The following is a 23,011-nucleotide window of genomic DNA, read 5'->3' as shown; positions in this document are numbered from 1 at the left end:
TTCTGCTTCTCCACTTGTCTCATCTGATGGTTTATGGAAGCTACGTGAAATACATAGAATCACCTAGGGCTGTGCAGGATCCACACAGGCTATTGCAAGATGCCGTCGGGGATGAGGAGGGAGTCAGTCAGAGGAGCCCTTTGAACAAGTGCAAAAACATTGTGGAGGTATTAAAAGTTCAGCAAGGGACTCGCGCCTGGGAACTGGAAAGCACCCTCAGGAACTTAGGATGTGGATCCTGCGGGAGCTTAAGAACTTCTAACTCAAACATTTGTTTCTCCCGGGTGCTTTTGGTGAGCCGCTCACATACACAGCCTTGTTGCCCCAGTCATACAGCTCCTGGCCAGTATGTCTCTCCCTGCCTCAATCCTGCCTATTCTCAAGGCCTATGTCGTCTTACTTCCACGTAAGCCTTTCCCTATTAATCAGCTCATTGTTTTCTCTTGTGAATTAGTTTTTGCTTCAAATCAGCACCATAAAAATATAATGTATTTCTATATTTTCTTGCCCTTTAATCATTTCAAGTATCTTGTTTCTTTGAAGTGGTCTCATTCACATGTCTTCTTTCTATTGGTTGCCTGCCTGGTCTGAGTACTGGGCAACCTGGCTGGATCCCAGTCCCCACTGTCCCACTTCTAAGCTAGGTGACCTGGAGCAAGTCACAACTGCTCTGAGCCTCACCTTCCCACCTTCAAGGGTTTTGTGAAAACGCAGTAAACTTTGCAAAACAATATAGGAATGTAAGGAATTTATTGCTGGACATTTCACCAAAAGTGCTTCTGTCTTTTGTATACTGCTCAGTGGATGTTCTATGTAAGAAATAGCAGTCATTGCTACTTGATTCACACTAGTGTCCTCAACAAAGGGTAAGAGGTTTGGACAAGAATACTGCACAACTGTTGAAGACGGTGCTCTACATGCAGCTGACCAGGGCCTCTCCTTGGAGACTACCAGGAAAATCCAGGCTTGTTCATTTTTAAAGCTTCCATCTTTCTAAATGTTTCTTCATGTAAATGATCTGTGTCGATGCTAAGGAAAATGAAAAGAATCATGTGTCAAGTCAGGCCAGCAGATGCTTTCAGTAGCTTTCCTACTCTCAAAGATAAGATTCCCATTCACGCTTGCTCCATGGTGCACCCAGTTACTTCACCCACTGGCATCTATTTCAGCCAGGCACTTTCCTTGGGTCTCAAGAAAGAAAATGTTTATCCTCATAGATTGTCACTTCTGTTGCTCCCACCTTGTCCAAGGCCCTGCTCCCTTAATTCATTAACTCCCCCTCCTGTATCTACAGCCTCTCCCTCTCTATGGACTCCTTTCTCTCAGCTCACAAATTTTCTTATATCAAAACAAGGCAAAAAAGGAAAAGAACTATGCCCTTCCTGTAGTCGCACAATTCCCTCTGGCTATGACCCAATATTGCTTCTCCTGTTCACAAACTTCTGGAAAAACAGTCTCCATTCCTTCCCTACTTGCTTACCTGCCATCTCTTCAAATCACTGTGGTCTGATTTCTGGCCCTACCACAGCCCTTAATAAAGTCACCTGTGACTTCCTCATGGCTAATTCCAACAGACACTTTTCAGCACTCAACTTTTTGGACCTCTCTGCTGTGTTAGATACTATCAAGGATGTGTTCCTTGTAGGCCATCTTTTCCCCTTAGCTTCTGGGACACTTTGCTTTCTTGGTTTTCTTCACGGTTTTCCCATACCCACCTCTGAAAAGTTGGTATTGCCCAGAACTAATTCCCCAGAGATGTTCCTCAGAGTTTCTTCTCTCCTCACTCTCCCTAGTATAGTTCATCCATTGTCATAGCTTCAACTATCATCTTCAGGGTATGCTCCTCATCCAATGGCCTACCTATCAGAAAACTTCCCATAATTCCCAAAGTTCCACAGACACGTTAAACACCACATGTGTATCCCTGATTAAAGCCCATTAGCTACAAAAGAAGACACAAGCTCCTTCAAGTCGTAGTGAAGTAGCATGTCTACTTTTAAATGGACAGAAGCTAATTTTTATCTAGCAAAGTGAAATGAGTAGTGTTTATTTTGCAACTGCAGTATAAGCAGACATTTAATGCCATGGAAGTGTAACACAATCTTTAGATTTTTTTGAGTAACTTAACAAAACTGACCAACTGCCTTATATATGTGGAACTCACTGCTAAGGAAGAGGTAGGCAATTCACGGAGGAAACCCAGTGATTTTCTTGGAGTTAAAAGGCTACTTGCTCTCAACCCCTTCTTTCTAAATTTAGAATTAGGGTCAGGATGAGCTGGGGGCTTTATCCAAGGCACAGGACTGTGAAAGGCACCAAGACCCCTAAAATGAAATTATGTTGAAGAAAGAGGCCCTTAAATAGTGTCCCTGACTCAATTCAGGGGCCTTCATCTTTGTGGGCAAGGGTAGATTGCACACATACACACCTATAGTTGATTTTAGTAGCTCTTCTAGACCCAGTCACTCTGGCACATACGATATTTTAGAAAACAGTGGCTGCATGTTTGGAGGTAGACCAAGATATCATTACCTTGGAGTCTTAGTATAATGCCCCTAAAGGGCTGGCAGATCAGACCAGCCAGAGCATCACTGTCCTGTCACCCAGCTTCTGTGGGATTGAGTAGGATCATTTCTCAAGATCAAGCCGTTAATAGCAGGGAAAAACAACAGCAGCAGTGGACTGACTCTCCAACCAACTTTGGAATTGAAACTGGCTCCAACTTTGGGGCCAGTTTTGAAAAAGTGAGAAGAGGCCCCTAAATATACTACCAGAGTATGAAGAAAAAGAGATGACTGAATTTGCACCCAGAATTTTGCTTAACAGGTCTTATTAATCACACACGGCCTACGAAGCTCAGCCTACATCCGCAGTCTTACTCCTTGATACATTCTGCTTTACCCTTTATGCTCTGGCAGTAACAAACGTCCTGAAGACTTCCCACCCCGTTCCCATTAAGTACCATAAACCATGCTGTTCATTGTCTGGCTACATTTCCTAAGCCTGAACTACCCTTTTCCACCCTTACCCTCATCCCCCTGGCTATAGTCTTGAGACTTAACTCTTCTCTTGGAGGCCCTTGCTCCATGAAGCTTTCCCTCACCCGCTAGGACTTGGTGCGCTATCTTCTGCCATGGCCTTGTAAACCCGTGATTACCCTAATGGATTCAGCTTATGTGATTATCCTTACCAGGGACACGCTGGCCCCTGAAGAGCACAGATCATGTTTCTTATTCTTGTCTTCTATCACCTGGCACATTTTCCTGGCACAGAACAGAAATTCAGCAGGTACTGGTGGAATGAATGAAGGCGAGCTTTGTCACTCTAGGACTCCCACCTCTTTTTCCCCCGTTGACCTCTGAATGTCTAGACACCTAGTCTTTAATGAATATATAATTAACTATCTCCTTGCCCTGCCTCTGGAAGCTCTAAATTAGTAACTGGCCCCCTCTCTGTATTTTCTTTTTTTTTTTTTTTTTAAGATTTATTTACTTATTTATACAAGCACTGGGTACAGTCAGCAGCACGGGAGGGTGAGAGGATTCACCAGAGCCAGAGCGGGGAGCAGAACAGGCAGACCAATGAAGCACATTGCTGAGGGGAGCAGCGGGCAGCAGGAGAGGTTTGCGTGCCATGTGGGACCCTCGCCGGCGGCCGGGGATCGAACCGGCGCTGCAGAGGCTGCGGGCAGCTTCACAACTCAGCGCTCAACCGCTGCGCCACCGGGGAGACCCCTCTATGTATTTTCTATATGCACCTTAGATATTTACTATATGCAAAGCACTGAGCCAGGAAATTTACAGGGGAAAATGCAATGAGGAGTAGGACTCAAACCCCACATTCAAGGAGCTCTTCAAATATAATCTTCTTCCCCCAGTTTTTCCAATTTCCAGAGAAGAGTGTCCCTCTGGGGGACCATCTAAAATGATCCATCGGTTTCTTTCACCTTACTTTACTAAGTATATTTTTCTATTTATTTCAATGTTGTTTTATAAACTCTAATATTCATCAATTTCTTGAGATAAGTGAACTGTGTCTACTTTGTGTGTGTCCTTTATTTTGTATTCTGAACTATTATTGCACACTGCTATCAACTTGCCGACTGACAAGTTATAAAGGTTTGAAGGTTGACCTGAAAACACAATGGAAGCACATTGGCTAAACGACAGAGTGAGAGAAACAGGAAATGGTACAAATATTTATAATACAAAAAAATATAGCAGCCATCACCAACAAAATAATTTCTCCTTGCTGTCCTTTAAGATCTTTGGGGAGTATATGTACTACAGAGCTACACGTAATTATTCTGTATTTAAAGCAGCACTAGCATTGACTGTTGAGTTTAGTTCAAATTGTTGACCACAGAGACCCCAGCCACCTTTTTCTAAGAAGGAAGCCATGGAGGTTCTTAATCCCTGAGGTTTATCATGTTGTGAATAATTCCCGTTCTCCTGGGCAGTAATCACCACATTCTTGAGCTTTTGAAACTAACTTCACTTTGCTAGTAGAAACCCAGCTTCTGTTTCAGCCAGATTTGTAATCAGGCCTTTATGCTGTTTTCATTTACATTTCAATCCATCAAATTAGCTTTGGAATGTGGAATTTTTGCGCTTGGCCTTTATTTTCCATTATGTGTTCCAGTTCTGAATGCCAGAAATGGATGGCCATTTGGCCACTGGTTAGCTGCCAATAGAGCATAGTTGTATCCTAATTAAGAATTACTTCGTGTGCCATGCCAGCCTGCTGAGCTGGCAGACGGACGTTGACCAGAAATGGTCAAGATCTCCACTTTCAGTAATTGCACCATATGATAGTTTTATTCCCTCGAGTCTTAAAGACTCTCAAAATGTAAACATTAAACCCTCTATTATATATTAAAAGAGAAAAGAGAAAGAGTCTAACCTTTATGGAGTATCTCCTATGAGCCAAGAATTGTTCTGGATATATTCATAATTAAGGTCTCACTTCATTCAGTCTCCATGCTAACACAGGTAGTCAGGTATGGAGTATTATCTCCATTTGACAGACAAGGATACTAAAGTTCATAGAGGTTACATAAGCATGCTCATGTAGCTAAGCAGGTATAAGACCTATTATTTAAGCCAGACCTAGCAAAATCTAGACTCTGTGGCCTTTTTCCTATACCATGCTGCTTCTCTTAGTGAGATCCAGTGTTGCCTGTTGTCTGTCTCTCCCTCTCCGTGTCCAAGGAGGACTATAGGTAATTTCACATACTTCGTTATTTGGCATTGGTATGGCCTACTCTCAGTTTTCTTTTTCTTTCCTCACTGCAGCAGGCTATGATCAAACCCAACGTGCTGGTCCTGCCACTCTCCCTCCCACTTCCCCAACCACAGAAACTTACTAGCATGTCTGTAGTTTACATGCTGGATCAATCAGCGCATCGCACAGCATTTGTACTCCAAAATCCTTGAGGTCATTTGTACTTAAGTCTAACAACGTTAGGTTCTCATTTTTGTTGAGGACAGAGGCAAGGGCTTCACAACACACATCTGTAAGATGACATTCTGCCAACCTATGGGGGATAGGGGATTCAAGAAAGAAATCAACTTTACCTCAAGTCCCACAACTGCCCTCTATTGTATATTCAGCCTTAAACAAAAGCCCAATAAACAGAGCCCCTGTGGACTTACCACAAGTTCTGTAGTTTGCAGGAAGGGTGTTTCAGCCCTTCACACAGCACCTGCATGCCTTCATCCCCTAAGGCATTATCAGTGAGGTCAAGGTCTGTCAAATGTTTATTAGTGTAGAGTGCATTGCACAAATCCTGACAACATTCTCCAGTCAGGTGACAAGTCCACAATCTGCCAGGAAGCAAGGTAGAGAAAGTTGGCATCATTTCATCGGTACTAGGTCACTTTAAGAATTATGTTTGCCCACTTGAAAAACACGGTGGAAGGTCAGAGAGTCACATAAAAAAATCCCTTGGGCCAGAGCCAAGTGGAGATTGTGGAAAGGGAAAGATTTATTCCCTTTAAATTATTCGGATCTTCATTTATTGCTTCCTTGGAGAGTCAAACACCAGGCCAAAAGGTACTCATTTAATTTTGGGAGTTGCTGAAACATCAGGAACCCTGCCTGTGGCTATAGTCAATGATACTTACGCCAAATTCTTTAGCTGACAGTCAGGCTGTTTTAATCCTTCACACAGCAATTTCAGTCCCAAATCTTCAATTTTGTTATTAATTAGAAGCAGCCTTGTCAGGCTTTGGGTGCAACACAAGACTTGGGCAAGGAACTCACAACAAGTTGCAGAGAGGGAACATTCGGAAAGCCTGGAGGGATGGGGACACAGGTGGCCATTAACCAGGGTAGCAGGGACTCCCACCGCACCTCAAATGCTAAGGCCCACAAATGGAACCAGGGCAAGCAGACACTTACACGAGATTATTGATTATGCCCTTTGTGTGCCGCAGACCTTCACAGAGGTGCTGTACTCCTGTGTCCCCCAGAGGGTTGCCAAACACAAATAGCTCCTTTAAAGTCCGATTCACTTCCAAGAAAGAAGAGAGCTCCACACAGCTAGCATCTGTGAGGTGGCATGTGCTCAAGCTACTCAGAAAAGAGAAAAAAAATCAGCCACTGCTGTCATTTTGCTTCCTGGGAATGTTCTTCTAGCCTCCCCGTTTACCTAAGTCCTATTCATCCTTCAACATCCAGTTCCTAGGCCCACCTCCTGCACAGGGCCTTCCGTGATAATCCTGAGGTCTCTAGCCCACAAAGACCTCCTCCCTTGCCTGGCTCATCTGGCATTTTTAAATGATTCCAGTGTTGGGGACTGATGACACTGAACAGTGTTGTTTTCCAGTTGCTTCATATCTCTGTGTTGTCAGGGCAGCCCTGTCACTTGTAGTCCTAATAATTCCACCCACATCTAGAGCAGTGGAGGGTGCATAGTAGGAACTCTTCATAGAATTAATATTTAATAAGCATCATTCTTGTAAACACGCAGGACAGCAGTACACTGGAAAAAGCATGAGACTTAGAGACAGATTTTGGGGTCATATCTTGACTTTACCACTATTTAGCAGAGTGATCTTGGACAAGTCATTTTCCCCCTGATCCTCACTTTTTTCAAGTGTACAACAAGGCAAAGAACACCCATACATGCTTATTGCAAAGAACCAATTAAGTGGAAAAACTTCTGGCAAAACACCAATCATAAGTCATGGCACATAGCAGGCATTTAACAAGTTCAATAGTCATATGATGATGCTAGTTTTAAAAAACTTACTCTAATTTCTCCATTTTGGAATGTTTGAGACCCTCACAGAGATACTTCACCCCTGTGTCCCCCAGGGGGTTTTCACTCAGCTCCAGCTCAGTGATGTTTGTATTATACATGAGAACAGAGGCGAGATACTTGCAAACAGCCTCTGAACTTTCAGGGAGAAGGCTGCCACACAACCTGGAGAGAAAGAAGGATGAACATAGGACAGAATTTTCTGCCTTATTGTCCTAGTCACCCACTACCTGCAACAGCTCATGAGCAAAGAAAACTAAGGCCCACTCATGCAAGACCCTTAACCTCAAGTACTTCATAGCCTCCTCCCCCCTACCACCGTGGGAGCAATTTGTACAGTGCTCCCACAACACTGTCTCCCACCATTGGGATCTCAGTAACTATTGACTCTCAAAAGTGGAAATGGTTGGGAAGAAACAGCAAGATGATCTAATCTCGTCTAAATTCCTTGTATGAATTTAGCATCCTATCTCATATCTTTTTCAAATCCCAAGGGAAAAATACTATTATCAACCTCAATAAACTCTAGTCAAAGGAGCTTTCTTTTCCTTTTGTCTGAAAGTTATTTATTAATTTGCCATCCTTAGAGAGACCCAGGTCATCACCATCATCCACATAATATTCTTTCTTTGGCATGAAGATTATTTTTTACTGACCTCCCTGTCTTCTCAATCTTTGTTTCTCCATATTAAGTAGTAAAATTCCTTGAACTATTTCCCATCAATTTTTTCTTCAATCACTTTCAAGAACTTCTGATAATTGAGAACCTTTGAGTACTCAATTTTCTCTTGAGTTATCAAGCTCTAAACTCAGTTTGAAGAGGGCTCATAAGGATGTGTAGCTATGTCTCTGCAATTTAAAAATTTTAAATAGAAGTATTTTACAAAAAATTAAAGTCTCAAGGCAGATTTTTGAAAGTTTTAATGCTAAAGAGTTTTTGCTCTAGAAAATCCAACACCTATATTATGATGATTAATTTTGTGGGTCAACTTGATTAGATTATGGTACCCAGATATCTGGTCAAACATATTCTCGATCCTTCTGTGAAGGTACTTTCTAGTTAAGATTAACATTTTAAATCAGCAGACATTGAGTAGATTCCCCTTCATAATTAAGGTGGGTCTCAGTCAATTAAAAGTTCTTTTCTTTTCTTTTATATATTTTTTACATCATTTTTCATTTTTGCACAATGTATTCATTTTCATCTTGGTTACAGTCCCCATACAATTCCCACCCCCCTTGTTTTGATCCTACTCCCTTCCCCGCACTCCCATAGTATGTCTCTGGTTTATAGTTGCTTGTTGATAAACAACCCAGTCAAAAAATAGGCAGAAGAGCTAAAAAAAAACTTCTCCACAGAGGAAATGCAAATGACCAACAGGCATATGAAAAAATGTTCAACATCACTGGTAATCAGGGAAATGCAAATCAAAACTACAATTAAGTTTTAATAGAAAAAGACTGACCTCCCTGGAAGAAAAAGGAATTCTGCCAACAGACTGCTTTTGGACTTCAGCTGCAATATCGGTTCTTCCCTGTATATCTAGTCTCTAGTCTACCCTGCAGATATGAACTTGACAGCCACCATAATCGATATGAGCAAATTCCTTAAAGTAGATCTCTCTCTATATTTATCCAGATCCTATCAGTTCTGTATCTTGGAGAACCTGACTGATAAATATCTAGATATCCATATAGATATTTAGCAGTCACGTTCTTAGATAGATAGATAGATAGATAGATAGATAGATAGATAGATAGATAGATAGATATAAAGTCTTTACCATGGACTTTCAAGTCAGACACATCTGGGTTTTGAATTGTACCTCTGGCGCCATGTTATTCAGTTTTATATCTGGGTCTCCATTTCTTCATCTGCTAACATGGAGATAATAATCTGAACCTCTCAAAACTATTGTGTAGATTAAAGGAAATCATGTGTTATGCTCAGTACACACCAATTGCTCAGTAAATATGGGTTCTTATTGTCACTGATGTCCCAGCCATGTACAATGAAAATTCTCTTCCTAAACTTGTTATATAGGAACAACTTTAGGGACTTGCACTTTTTTCTTCCTCTCCATTGCCTATGAAATGTGTTTTGATCACATAACATTCATCTTGAGTTGTATATTTAAAATGTTATTTTTGCAGTATGGAAACTGACAACTTACTTGAGCTTCTGCAATTTGCAATTTGGATCTTTTAAGCCTTCACAGAGCAATTTCATAGCTGAAGCTTCCAGTTTTGTTTCACTAAATTCCAGCTCTGTGAGCCACTGATTGGTGCTGAGAACAGCTGCTAGTGCCCCACATGAAGCAGGAGAAATAAGACATCGGTAAAACCTTCAGAGAACAGAAGAATGACTTTATGACCTTATTCATGCTTTCCCACTCCACAAACAGAAGCGGGCAAAAAAGATATGGACGCAGACAACAAATACGCCTGCTATTGGTTACCTCAGTGCCTGTAAGATACAGTTTGCTTCTTTTAATCCTTCACACAACAACTTCATTCCTGAATCTTCCAGGGTATTTTTTACAAATTCCAAATCTTTCAGATACTGGTTGGTTGCAAATACTAAGGAGAGGTCCCTGCCACAAGAAGCTGTGAGGTGGCAGAAAATGAGTCTGTGTGGAAAAATACACATTTCAAAGGAAGAAGAAATCACCAATCTATTTAAAGGTACCTGTTTACACCCTGGCTGCTTACCGCAGTGCCAGTTGCTGAAAACACAAAAACAAGTAAGACCCAAACTCTGTGCTCACATAATGACCATTTAATGGGGGAAAGAGATTAGAAAATCATGGACTACAATACAGTGTGAAAAGCACTGCAGGCGAAATGCACAAAGTATCATGGGGTAGGGTTTGGAGGATCAAAAATATTTGTAAGAGGAAGAGAGATACTTGTGTGCTATTGTGAAAGGGGAATAGGAATTTAGTAGGAATTAGGTGGGAGAGGATAAAGGAAGTGGGGAGAACATGAGGGGCTAAGGAGAAATTCACTCGTGGTGGAGCCTGTGCTAAGCCCAGGGAGGAAGAGAGAGGATGCTTCATTTGAGAAACTCATTTATTTGCGAGGGCCATTTAAAAAGACTAGAAGGATATATATCAAAGTATTAACACTGGTTATCTTCCAGGCTGGGGGAAGAGTGGGACTCTACAGAGACATTTACTTGCTAGGTATTTAAAAATTATTTTAAATGATCAGGGGTTATATGGGGGAAAAAGGCTTTATAATTTATAAAGTATAATGCATGCTTATTATAAGCAATTTTCACAATGAAAAAAAATAGAAAAACAGTTTTTTTAAAGATTTATTTTATTGGGACCTCCCTGGTGGCTCAGGGGTTAGGTTCAGCACTATCACCGCCACTGCCTGAGTTTGATTCCCCGGCCAGGGAGCTACCCACATGGCGCAGCAGACCTCTCCTGACTCGGCTGCTGCTCCCCTCAGCAGTCTATTTCAGTCAATCCACCTGTTCTGTTCCCCACTCTGTCTCTGGTGAGTCCCCACCTCTGGTCTACACCCTAGTTCTTGTATGCATAAACACATAAAAATAAATCTTTGATAAAATAAATAAAATCTACAAATTTTATAGATTTGTAGAGGTGCAGGGGTGAAAGCTTCTATTTGTGTGTCCGTCTTTCCCCAAACCTAGTACTTATGCATCTGGGCATGTATATAACAACCCACTCCCGCCCCAACCTAGGTCTTAGACGACTGGAGCAGGAAAGGTCATCTGACCCATCCTGAACCAAACAGATTCTCCAGCTGGAGAGACTGAATAGAGAGACAGATTCCTTCAAGATGGTGTTGGGCAATGAAGCAGGGGGTCTCTTGGAGCTGGGGCCAAGGTCAGAGGCACAGGCACCTGGACCACAGCTAAAGTCTGGCCCTGGTTGTGGGGAGCAAAACCACAGATGCAAGGTGTCTTTAGAGAATGCCAGTATGAAGTCTCAGAGCAGACAGGCCCAGAGCAGCACAGAGCAGTATACCCTAGGACCCCAGAGATGGAGAGAGGGGACCTCACCACTTTTCACCTTCCTGCAATAGTGCTGCGAGAAAAACCACTTTACACAGACCCCTTGTCTTTAGTTAACTTGAAGTGAGTTCCTGTTTGTGGTACCAGATTATTTCTAAGTCAGAAATTGCCTCCAGAATGGCAGTTGCAAAACAGACCATCAAAGAAAATGTTGGACTGAGGAGGTGCACGAGAGAGAGAAAGGGAGCGGGGATTCCTGCATCCCAAGCATCTCCACAACATGAAAATTCAGATTCTGAGCCAGTTCTACCCCAAGAAATGATCAAAACAGGCCTGGCGTTAACCCGGACTGACAACGCTGCAGAGATTGCCTCCCCTAACGGAACCAAGGCTGCATTCGGAGGACACCAGCGCTGGCTGCACATGAGGACAGCTATGACTTCAGCCCCTTGACAGGAGAATCCTTCCCAGTTCCCAGGAGGCAGAATCAGGAACACATCTGACCCGGGAGCTCGTGCCACTGCCAAGGAGGTGAGTCAGCAGCTGACAGTGCCCGAGGCCTTGCTGGTCTAGATTGAAGAGTAGAGTCCAGTCTGAGAGTCTCTCCACCAATCTACCACATGACAACTACGGAAGGGGAGCCTGGCTACAAAGCTCTCAGTGAATCCACAAAGGTGGAGCTGGCTATCCCCATGTAAATCAGCCTCAAGAGGGAGGGTGAACAAGGAGGAAAAGAGGACGGGCTGTCCCCCTCACCTACGGCTATTCAGTGCCGAAGGGGCTAACTCTGGTTTTGTCCGCAGCGGGAAGGATGGGGAGGATCATACCTGGACAGACTGAGGCACCCCCGGCCATCACGAATGGACTGTGGACCTAGAGACTGAGGAGTCGTGTCCCTGGGACCTCTCTGCAGCAGCTGGATGTGACTCTGGGGTGTCTCCTTTTGGGGCAGGTGTGGGTTGGGGGCCAGATCCCTAGTCAGAAATGCCCTTGGGCTTGTGTACATCCTTCTAGGGCAGGGTTTCCCAACTCAGCACTCTCAGCACTTGCGGTTGCATAATCCCTTGCTACAGGGGGCTATGCAGTACACTGATGATGTTTACATGTTACGAGATGTAATTCCTGGCCACTGGTACCACTAGCACACCCCGGCTCCGCCCTGGCTATAACCACCAAAAATGGCTCCGGATATCACCACATGGCCACTGGAGGGCCAGATCACCCTGGCTGGGGACCTCGGAGGCAATGAGGTACACAGGCCCTCAGAACAGAGGGAAGGGACGTGCAAGGCTAGCGTGCTCTGCTGTGCGCAGGGCTGCAGGGACCCCCTAAGATCAAGGTGGAAAGTGTTCACTGGGTCAGGCTTGCACTATTGATCTGCAGTAGATCCCGGTGGGGGCGGCCCCGAAGCCAAACTGCAGAGTGAGCCAGAATGGAGGAAATGCAGTCAGTGAGGGAGGCTCTTCTTCCAGGGCTGCGAAGGGAAGGAGTGCGGTGGGAGGTATGGGCCAGAGAGGGTTCTTTTGAATATGGGGGAAGCTTGAGGCCTGGGGAATGAGGTAACTGAAGAAAGCACGACAACGCACGAGATACGTAAAAGAATGAGACCATGCACACTGCTGTATAGGAGCCATGTTCATGTGTCCAGTGAAAAAATAAGGATGACAGAGCAGATTTTTGTGCATGTGCGAAACAGCCACCAGCCCCAAATGTCTGTGTGTATGTATGCTAAGTATGTTATACATGTGTGTGCCTTGTGTTATACATTGATGTTTACATAAACATACAGCAAGGTCTGGAAAGATATTTAACAAACAAGGTGTTGCCAAGGGAAGATGAGATCAGAGTCAAGGCAGCCAGTGTTGGGGTACAGGTGGGGTATGGGGTAATAGGGTGGAGAGTTTTCATATCTTTTTAAATATCTTTACATACTTCTGTGTTGTGTAAAGTGAAACAACTAAATGTTCACAAATTTACATTAAAATAAAGGGAAGTTAATTTACTGATTTGAGTGGATTTGAAAAGAACACCTCTTTCTCTGGGACAGGAAGGAAGGAGAGCAGACACTGATGTGAGTGGTGAAGGGATAGGACACTAAGCAGGCTCCTGCCTGTGTGTTCTGATATGGACAAACAGACAAGGCAAGTGAGAGTGGGAGTGAGCAAGAACAGAAGGGGGCGTGGGGGGCTTCAAAGAGCACTGGCACTTTGGGAAATAACTGCAGAGGCCAGGATGGGGAATGAAGACAGAAAAAAGGATCACCTGCATGAAGTGAAAATCTAAGAATAGGACAGGGGAAGCTTGGAAGAAAAAGGAGAAGGTAGGTCTCTGGAAGGACACGGGACACAAATGTCTAACACTGTCACCCACATGCTACAGGAAAAGCTACATATTCAAAAGGGAAAGAGGCAGGAGGGGATGGCAGGGCTCTGTACCTGAACTCCCCACCCCTTCTAGGCTCATAGTCTAGCTCCTCATTTGCTGCACCATTATGCAAAGTTTGAGCAATTGTACTATCAGCTGGGAGTGCATCTTCTGGCAGCCCAGTCATTACCTGCAAATACATAAAAGAGTTTAAAGCAAAGTTCAACTTACTTCAGGTCTTTAATTTTACAGTTTGGATTTCTCATTGCTTGGCAAAGCAAGTGTAGCTGAGACAGTGGCAAATTGAGCAGTTGGAAGGGCCTAAAAGAAATGAGAAAAAAAATATTTTGAAATAAAACAATTAAAAACACAATTTTAAGTAAAAGGCTTGTTTTGGCCTCCATTACCTAATACACTTCTCCTGAAAATCTTAAGAGGCATTATCCCATTTTACAGGTAAGGAAATTAAACCACAAAAAGGTAATTTGCACAAGGTCACATGGGGAAGAACAAAAATGAGGTTTGTACTCAGGTCTGACTCCAAAGCCAAAACCATGTAACCAGGTGTCAGGCCGAGGTAAGCACTTTACAAACACCAATTATCTCCCATGGTCCTTCACCTAGAGACAGGTATTGTCATCACCGTTTTGCACATGGTCACAGAGGTCAATGACTTGCCCAAACTAACTTTACAATATAACTGATTCTAGGTTGTCAGCTAATAGAAGAATAAATGACAGTAACTGAGAGTCAGGAAAGCTCAATAATAAATTCTCAGTCAACATGCTTGGGAAAGGAGTATTTTGAGTTAAATTTTGAAAAGCGTTTAAGCCCTCTGATAACGACAATAAGGATTGGGGCTGGAGATTCTATCTAAGGCAGAAGTTCTGGAAACACAGAATGAACCAGCAGCCCCTTTATGTCTCCATCCGTGTTTAAAATCTCTCAATGTATTATTCCATTATTTTACTTTATAGTACACAGTTGGATTGAAGATGTCATGAATTTGTCAAGGCATTATAGCCATATAAGTCATAATTCCCAGTCCTCCCCTACCTCTTTTACACCAGTCTCAAACACAAACTCTTCCTGCACCTTTCTTTCCCGCCCAGCTTCCCTCAACCATATGCCCTTCGCTCATTTCCACCTCTGTGCTCTTGCCCACTGAGGATATACAACTATGAAGGACTCAGGTGAGCTCACCCTCCAAGGAGAGGTTTCTTGCCAATGTCTCGTGTCCTCCAGGTACCTTACCCCTCAGCCACAACTAAGGAAGAAGCATTGTCCATCAGAACCCAAGTACCCAGAACAGATATAAGCAGGGGCATTTTCTAGGTATAAGTCTTGTTGGCTGCTTTTTGAATAAGTCGGTAAATGTTGGAGACCCCTAAGGCCTGCAGTGCTGAGACAAGAAAGACATCAAGGTCATGGCTAAAAAACTGATGAGCCTGGGTGGGAGGACTGGCCCGTGTACAGATTGGAGTGTTCTTTCTTGTGTCTGCGAAGCTATGTCTAGGGGATAGGCCAGATTAGAAAAAGAAACAGAATGACCTGATGGTGCAGAACCTTGGCGGTGAATGTGTGCCTGGACAAGGCCAAATGCCAAGAGAATACTTCATTGTCTAGTAACTAACCTGAGGTGGGGGGCAGCTGCTTATATCAATAAAAACAAGTTGCACCGGGCACTCGGGACCCTTGAGCACGGATGAGAGGCCTTGCGTCCCCTGGCTCCCCCTTCTCTTGAACTCTATTTTGTGTCTGTCATTTCTTTGTTTCCACAGCTCAGTTGGATTCCTCTCTCAACCCTGTTCACTGGAGCTGGACTCTGGCAATTAAAACTGTAGAATACTGAATCCATACTATTTAAGCAGTTTACTTAAGCCTCTTGGAACTTCTCCCCTCGGCCCTCTGGAAGGTACAAGATCACAAGCTTTCCAGCAATACACACAGAAATGCGGCTCAGGCCCATACTAACCTGGAGTTCTGTGAGGCCTCAGTGATGAAGTATATGTAGAGGAGAGTGATGACCAACACAGTGTTAGGTTTAAACCTTTGCCAGAATGGTGATCTATACCAGTACAGCAGAGTTCTCAATGATACTTTGATGGTTAACATGCTCTTAACACTTTATACCTATAAGTACATTTACAGAGTGACAATGAAGATTAATATACACGTGCGCGCGTGCGCACGCATACACACACTTCTATATGGTGATTTAGCACAGAACCTGGCAATAGTAAGTGCTCAAAAATGTTAAGATTTCTCTCAGTGTCTACCTAGGCCAATGATCAACATATGGTGGCTATTCAGTAAGTCCTTACTGTGTGGACTGACATAAAACTTGGAAAACAGGGATGACTTCTTTCATTTAGAAATGCTCCTATGCCAGAAGCCTTGGAATAAACAAGTAGGCCCATCGTTTCCGAAGGCCAAAACTCTGGCAGAAAGACATGAATATACTCACTGATTTAGTGTCAAAGCTGATGGCATCAATGCAGAAGCTCGTTCTTCCTCCTCAAATCCAAGTAGGTGCTGACATTTCAGAGACATTGATAGGTGACTGTCACTGCTTTTTACGCAGAATGACATAGTTAGAATGTCCATTTTTGTATAGGTAGGCTGAAGCAGTATAATTGACTGTAAATCACTAGTTATCCTTTTTGCATATTCTTCTTCCTGAATCTCATACAAACAGTGAAACAAGTCCATTGGCTCAATCTGAAACTTAAAAGATTTATCCTTAATTTCTTTCTCGGTCCACCTCAGTAACTCCCCTCGAAGTCCTGGAGAAACTTTTCTTCCAAAAATGGATTCCACAACCGTTCCCTTTTGTTCATGTAAGAGGCCAAATAAGAACTGTATCGTTAATGATGAAAACCCTTTTCCATATTGTTGGAATATTTCTTCCCATGTTTTCCCCACTTGATCTAAAAACATCCAGCTGCTGTCATTCTTCAGGGCATAGAAGACAGCAGTTAAGAACTCCTGGAAACTAAAGTGAAGGAAAGTGTAGACACTGTTATCACTTTCAGTTTTTTTCAAAAAGTGATTGAGAAAGGTGCAGTTGGTATCATACACTCCTATCCCGTGTCTTCTAAGGTCTCTGACTTCAAACAGGACCCGATTGTTCTGCAGTCCTTCTGCAGCCAAACAGCAAAGGCCCCATAGGCAACTTTGTCCTTTCCACATTGAGATGCCTACAAGGGTTTTGAGGCACTTGGAAAAGTAGAAAAGATACACATCAGTCATGGTCACAAGTGACCTCATAAGAGTCCTGTCACCATCTTCCTGGGACTGTAGGACACTGCAGATCATCCAGGAGATGATGGGAAGAGAAGACAAAACATCAAGGACTTCATTTTCTCGCAGACCATAAAAGACTCTCATCGCTGCATTAGCACCTGAAAAATGACTTAAAAAATATGCTCTCTTTTCAGCATCTGTAAAACACAGGACCTCTGCCTGGATCGGCTCTTTTAACAGAGAGTGGAGCTTCTTCATAGTTGTAGGCCTGGCAGTTATCAAGAGGGAAGATTCAGGGAGCAGTTTTTTTGTCACAAAACTACGTAGGAGGGTCTCTACAGGCTTCTTGTCCAGGGGGTTAGCACTAAGATCCTCGTCCTCATCACCTACAGGATACTGAAGCTCAGGAAATCCATCAAGAATGAACAGAAGCTTTTCTGGATCTGTCAGAATAATGTTCAGGATTGGTCCACTTACACTTACATCTTGAAAAATGTTAGTGATCAGGTCAGCAGCGCTCAGGTTAGCAATGTGACTTATTTCTCTGCAGTTTACATAGATGAGATAGTCAAACTTGCATGGGGTAACCATTCCCGCTGCCCAGTCAAACATGAACTTGTGCACCACAGTTGTTTTCCCAATTCCAGCACATCCTTGAAGCACCACAGTTTGGGGTGAGCTGAAGCCCTTTTCATCACGATCAAATATGTGTTCCATCTCAATAAAAGTATCTTCTTGAGGAATTCCACATGGTGTCTTTTCTGATATTCCATGATCTTTTATAATAAGCAGTCGTGACTCTATATGTTTGCCAGGGTGATAGCATTTATCATCAACTAGTTTTAGGTATTTTTCTTTTAGATGTTTTCTAAATGCTTCCCGGTAATCTAATAAGGTGACACCAAGAGTTAGTAAACATTACAAACAACTATTACTAATACCACCATCAACTTTGTTTAATCCAGCACTGCCAGTCTTAAATGACTCCAAAATCCATTTCTCGAAGCAAAACTATCAGCTTCTGGAAATAGTGTTCTTTAGAACTCAGTTTGAGGAATCTGTAGATAAGGGTTTGCAATTTTTTTCTGTAAAATTTCATAAATAATGTAGGCTTCTGGGTCTCTGTTGCAATGACTCAACTCTGCCATTTGAGCACAAAAGCAGCCAAAGACAATATGTAAATGAAAGGGATGGTTGTTTTCCAGTAAAACTTTTATTTACATAAATAGGAAGCTGGCTGGATTTGGCCCACTAGCTGCAATTTATTGACCATGATCTAGATCATTCCAGAAGCAGACTAGTCTATTTTAACAATAAAATTCTCTAACATCTGATACTTAACCACTACCATCAATGGTCTTCTGAGTATTCAAATATCTATTCTATAGGATAAACATCCTATTTGTTATGGCAGTTAGGGGATTTTTGGATATTACAAAAATCAATTATTATTGCCCCAATGATTAAGGGGGAAGAAATGGGTGAGGAGTGGAGATGAGCAGCCAGGCTCTTTGGCACTATTCCCAAAACAGAAAAAGAGTAAAACAGAAAGGACATTTACCTGTAAGCTCCTTCCACGAAAATGAAGCCAGAGAACTTGAAGCAGCTATGGGAGGAAAGGAGTTAGGGTTAAGAGTAGCACAAAAAAAAACTGACAAACCAAAACACGAACTACAGAGTAATTTAGCCATGTTGTTATAGCCACCATGCTGTTCTCCAAGCAGAAATGCAATGAATAAAGTCAATCACCCTCCTAACTTGCTTGCAAAGGTAGTTTATAACTAACATCCAGCAAATAGTAAAACATAAGAACTCACATAGCTATATGTAGGATGTAAATATTTTGTTTATAGGATCAATAAAGAAAATTTTAGGCATGAATATAAAGGGACATTTTTTTTATTTGAAGTGACTATTTCTGGTATTTTGGTTTCCAGTGAAGCTTGTTCCTTTTGTTAGTGTTTCTGTTGAACCTAACTTGTTAATGGGAAAGAAAAAGGCATTGTTGGTGATAGTCTGACACATATACAATAACCTACATTCAAATGCATACACACACATTCAATCCAAACACATAAACAGGTATATAGATAAAAATGCACAAGCACACAACGCACCTTCACATCCCTACAGGTTTTTAGTACTGTTTGTACATCTTTAAAAGCAAGAGAAAGACCTATATTGGGGAGGTGTGGCTAAGTGGAGAGAAGGAAGCAAAGCCTGAGGAAGCAGCTATTAGAATATCACAGAAAGAGCAGGCAATGAGTGGTCCGTTGAAAATAACAGGTTTTACAACTCAAAATCCTTGGAGTTCAGGAATCAGTCACAAGGGGAAATACTCAAGCAATCTGCATGCTTTGCTCTTTTGTGCTATTTTCCATTGTTACAGTAAAGGGAAAGACTTAAGAGCTTTATAAGATTATAAATGTTTTAATGATTATGGAAAACAGGAGGAACCACAGTTGTCTCTTTCCTTTCTTTTTCCTCATTTTGGGAAGCAAGAAAATTGCAGAGATATTTTCAACAGTTTATTAAAGGGTAAATACTGCATCCATGTAGTACCTTAACATACATGCATCTATACACATGCAAAAAGTTTTTAAAGATTGGGGGCCTCCTCTGGTGGCGCAGCGGTTGAGCGCTGGGCTGTGAAGCTGCCCGCAGCCTCTGCAGCGCCAGTTCGATCCCGGGCCTCTGGCAAGGGTCCCACATGGCGTGCAGACCTTGCCTGCCGCGCCCGCTGCTCCCCTCAGCAGTGTATTTCGTCAGTCTGCCTGTTCTGTTCCCCGCTCTGGCTCTGGTGAATTCTCTCACCCTCCTGTGCTTCTGACTGTACCCAGTGCTTGTAAAAATAGATAAATAAATAAAAAAAAATTGGGAAGAATCCCAAAGGCTATGAGAAGAAGTAGAGGAAAGAGAATGAACAGAATTGTCTAAAGATACCCTTTCCTACCTCATTCAGTTACTCACCGTTCTGCTCAGACAATAAACTCCAGGTACAAGCAGGTTCCATATCTTTTCTTTTCTTCTGAGTGTTCATCCTGGCAAATCAAAAAGACTATAATACAAAATAGAAATGATGATTGTACCGTCTAGTGGAATTCCAGATTAAAAAAGTAACTCAAGGGCCTCCCTGCTGGCGCAGGGGTGGAGATGCAGCATTATGAAGCTATCCGCAGCCAGTGCAGCACGAATTCGATCCACGGCCCAGGAGGTGACCCACATGGCACAGCAGACCTCTCCTATCTCGCCTGCTGTTCCCCTCAGCAGGGGTTCTGTTCCCCATTCTGTTTCTGGTGAATCTTCTCACCCACTGCATCTCTGGCCTGTACCCCAGCTCCTGAATGCATAAATAAATAATTCTTTTTTAAAAAAAACAACTCAAGAAAGACTCTTCACTTAAGGCAGTTCCCATTTGAGGAAGAGAAAATATCCAGTAACTAAGTAGATAGCTGGGGTGGGACTGGGGCAATGGCATAAAAGCAGACCAAAGCTGAAGAGAAACATGAGAAAAGATAATAATAAAGACTTAATAGGGCCTCCCCGGTCGCGCAGCGGTTGAGCGCTGGGTTGCGAAACTGCGCGCGGCCTCTGCGGCGCCGGTTCAATCCCCGGCTGCTCCCCGGCCACCGGAGGAGGGTCCCACATGGCGCGCAGACCTCTCCTGCCGCCCGCTGCTCCCCTCAGCAGTGTACTTCGGTCCTTCTGCCTGCTCTGCTCCCCGCTCTGGCTCTGGTGAATTCTCTCACCCTCCCTCCCGCGCTTCTGACTGTACCCAGTGCATGTATAAACAAAACAAACAAACAAACCAGCAAACAAATAAATAAAGCATGCCTCTATTATAAATAAATAAATAAAGAAAGAAAGAAAGAAAGAAAGAAAGAAAGAAAGAAAGAAAGAAAGAAAGAAAGAAAGAAAGACTTAATAAAAGATAATAATAAAGACTTTTGAAAGTACACATATGGAGAATATAAAGTTGGGTTCTGAATTGGGTCACTATGGGAGGCACAGGGAGTATACCTCTCATGTTTGGGGTCAACATAAGAAAAATGACTGCACTCAACAGCATATTCTTGACATCATTAGCAAAGGGAGAGTTATGGCTGTAGATTGCAGTATGATGGTATGAGAGAGACCATGTAGAGAGTCAGGAGACATAGGTGCTACTCCCATTTCTGTGACTATCTACCTAAGGACCTTGAGTAAGATTTTTCTCCTTTCAGGGTCTGTTTTATTATTTTTGAAATGGCTGAGGCAAATGAGGATATGGAGAAAGGAAATCCTTGTACACTGTCACTGAGAGTGTAAATTGATGCAGCAACCATGGAAAACAGTAATGGAAGTTCCTCAAAAAATTAAAAATAGAACTACCATGTGATTCATCAATTCCTCTTTTGGGCATAATTCCAAAGAAAAGGAAAACACCTATTCAAAACTGCTATGTTCGGTGTAGCACTATTTATAAGAAATGGAGAAAACTTAAGTGTCCATCAGTGGATGAATGAAGAAAGAAAATGCAATCACAGGTGGAAATACATCATATGTGTGCATAAGGATGTATACACATATACACAGGAATATTATTCAGCCATGAAAAGGAAATCCTGCCTTTTGTGACATGAATGGACTTTGAAGGCATTATGCTAAGTGAATAAGTCAGGTAGAGAAAGACATTTACCATATTATCTCACTTATACGTGAAATCTTTAAAAAAAAAAAAACAAACAAGCTCACAGAACAAACAACAGATAGATGGTTGCCAGAGGGATGGGCAAAATGAATGAAGAGGGTGAAAATATACAAACTTCCAATTATAAAAGAAAGAAGTCATGGGGATGTAATGTATAGCATGTTGACTATAGTTAACACTATCCTATGGCATATTTAAAAGTTGCTAAGAGAGTAATCTTAATCATAGTAGCAGATTCTCATCACAAGAAAAAGTTTTTGTAACTGTATTATAACATTAACTAGACCTTATGTAGTGATCATTTTGCAATATATACAAATAGTGAAACATTAAGTCGTATATCTGAAGCTAATATAATGCTGATTGTCAATTATACCTAATTAAAAAAAGATATCACAAAAATTTCCAGCTTAAACATACTGGAATTACATGAAGTGAGAAAACAATGGATTTTTGCTGTTGATAGTACCTTTGTATCCTGAAAATGATGTGATCTAATTGGTAATAAATAGCAGGAATCCTCAAAAAAAAATGGCTAAAGGGATGTTAATCCAGGTTTCTTTCCAGACTGGACATTGTTAAGAGCAATAGTTCTCTATCTGCAAATTAGAATCACCTTCACACACTACAGAATTTCTTTCCTTTTTCACAATATTACTTACCACATTCTAACACACTTGATAATTTACTTATGTATGCACTTATTTTGTCATTGTTAGTCTTTCCATCTAAATTGAATTATTGAGCCCAATTCTCAGCCTTTGTCTGAGTTTTGCAGGTCTACACAAAAGAAGTGGAGCTTATTTTCCCACCTCTTGTTTGTGAGCTCAGTCTTGAGACTTGCTTTGGCTAATGGAGTGTACAAAGATGTGACTCAAGCAGCGGCTTAAAATGTGTGTGCACAGTTGGACACATCCCCTCTCAATTCTGCCACTTGTATGAGAAAAGCCGTGAGAGAGACAAGCTTCCAGCTAATTCACTGATCCAAGAAGGATGAGAAATACATGAAGCAGTCACCCCAATTTACTCACAGTCCTGCAGCAATAGTAGAATCACCCCAGCCTGAATCAGAGTTGCTCAATAGTGCCCTGCCTAGTCAACTGAATCCCAGCGGCCTGCAGATTAGTGAGAATAAGTGCTTAATAGTCTTAATTTTTCATACCACTGCGATTTTGTGGTTGCTACATATGGTATTGGAAATAGCTAACTGACACATTTTGCTGGACTGTAAATGCCTACAATTGTTTTCAACAGTGCAGACACTCATTAAATGCTTAGTGAATAAATTGAATGTGAATAAAAGCTTTAAAACAAATCCAATTTCTAGTCCACATTTCTGATAAATTAAATCAGAATCATTCATGATGAGGTTTGGCATTGATTTTTTTAAAAGCTCCCCAGGTATTTCTAATACTAAGCCAGGAGAGAGAGCCATTGTTCTCATTTCTGATAGAGGAAA

General features: G+C 42.2%; 1 protein-coding gene across 1 annotated transcript; it reads right to left on the bottom strand.

The window, feature by feature from the left end:
* Window positions 1–947: 947 nt before the first annotated feature.
* LOC311187031 (NACHT, LRR and PYD domains-containing protein 12-like) lies at window positions 948–19,905 on the bottom strand (the record flags this gene model as incomplete). The annotated part of the gene is made up of 12 exons (XM_084258247.1): window positions 19,833–19,905; window positions 18,424–18,468; window positions 16,084–17,749; window positions 13,848–13,937; window positions 9,724–9,894; window positions 9,439–9,609; window positions 7,256–7,429; window positions 6,403–6,573; window positions 6,126–6,296; window positions 5,655–5,825; window positions 5,366–5,536; window positions 948–1,029 (listed from the first exon to the last, which is right to left on the bottom strand). The coding sequence occupies exons 1-12, from the start codon at window positions 19,900–19,902 to the stop codon at window positions 948–950; spliced, it is 3,153 nt and encodes a 1,050-aa protein (XP_084114373.1). The 5' UTR covers window positions 19,903–19,905.
* Between the last annotated feature and the right edge of the window lie 3,106 nt (window positions 19,906–23,011).

The sequence above is a fragment of the Talpa europaea genome, assembly GCF_964194135.1.
Source record: "Talpa europaea genome assembly, chromosome: X".
NCBI lineage: Eukaryota > Metazoa > Chordata > Mammalia > Eulipotyphla > Talpidae > Talpa > Talpa europaea.
Note: the sequence above shows the minus strand (reverse complement) of the source record. Positions and strands in the feature narration are given on the sequence as shown.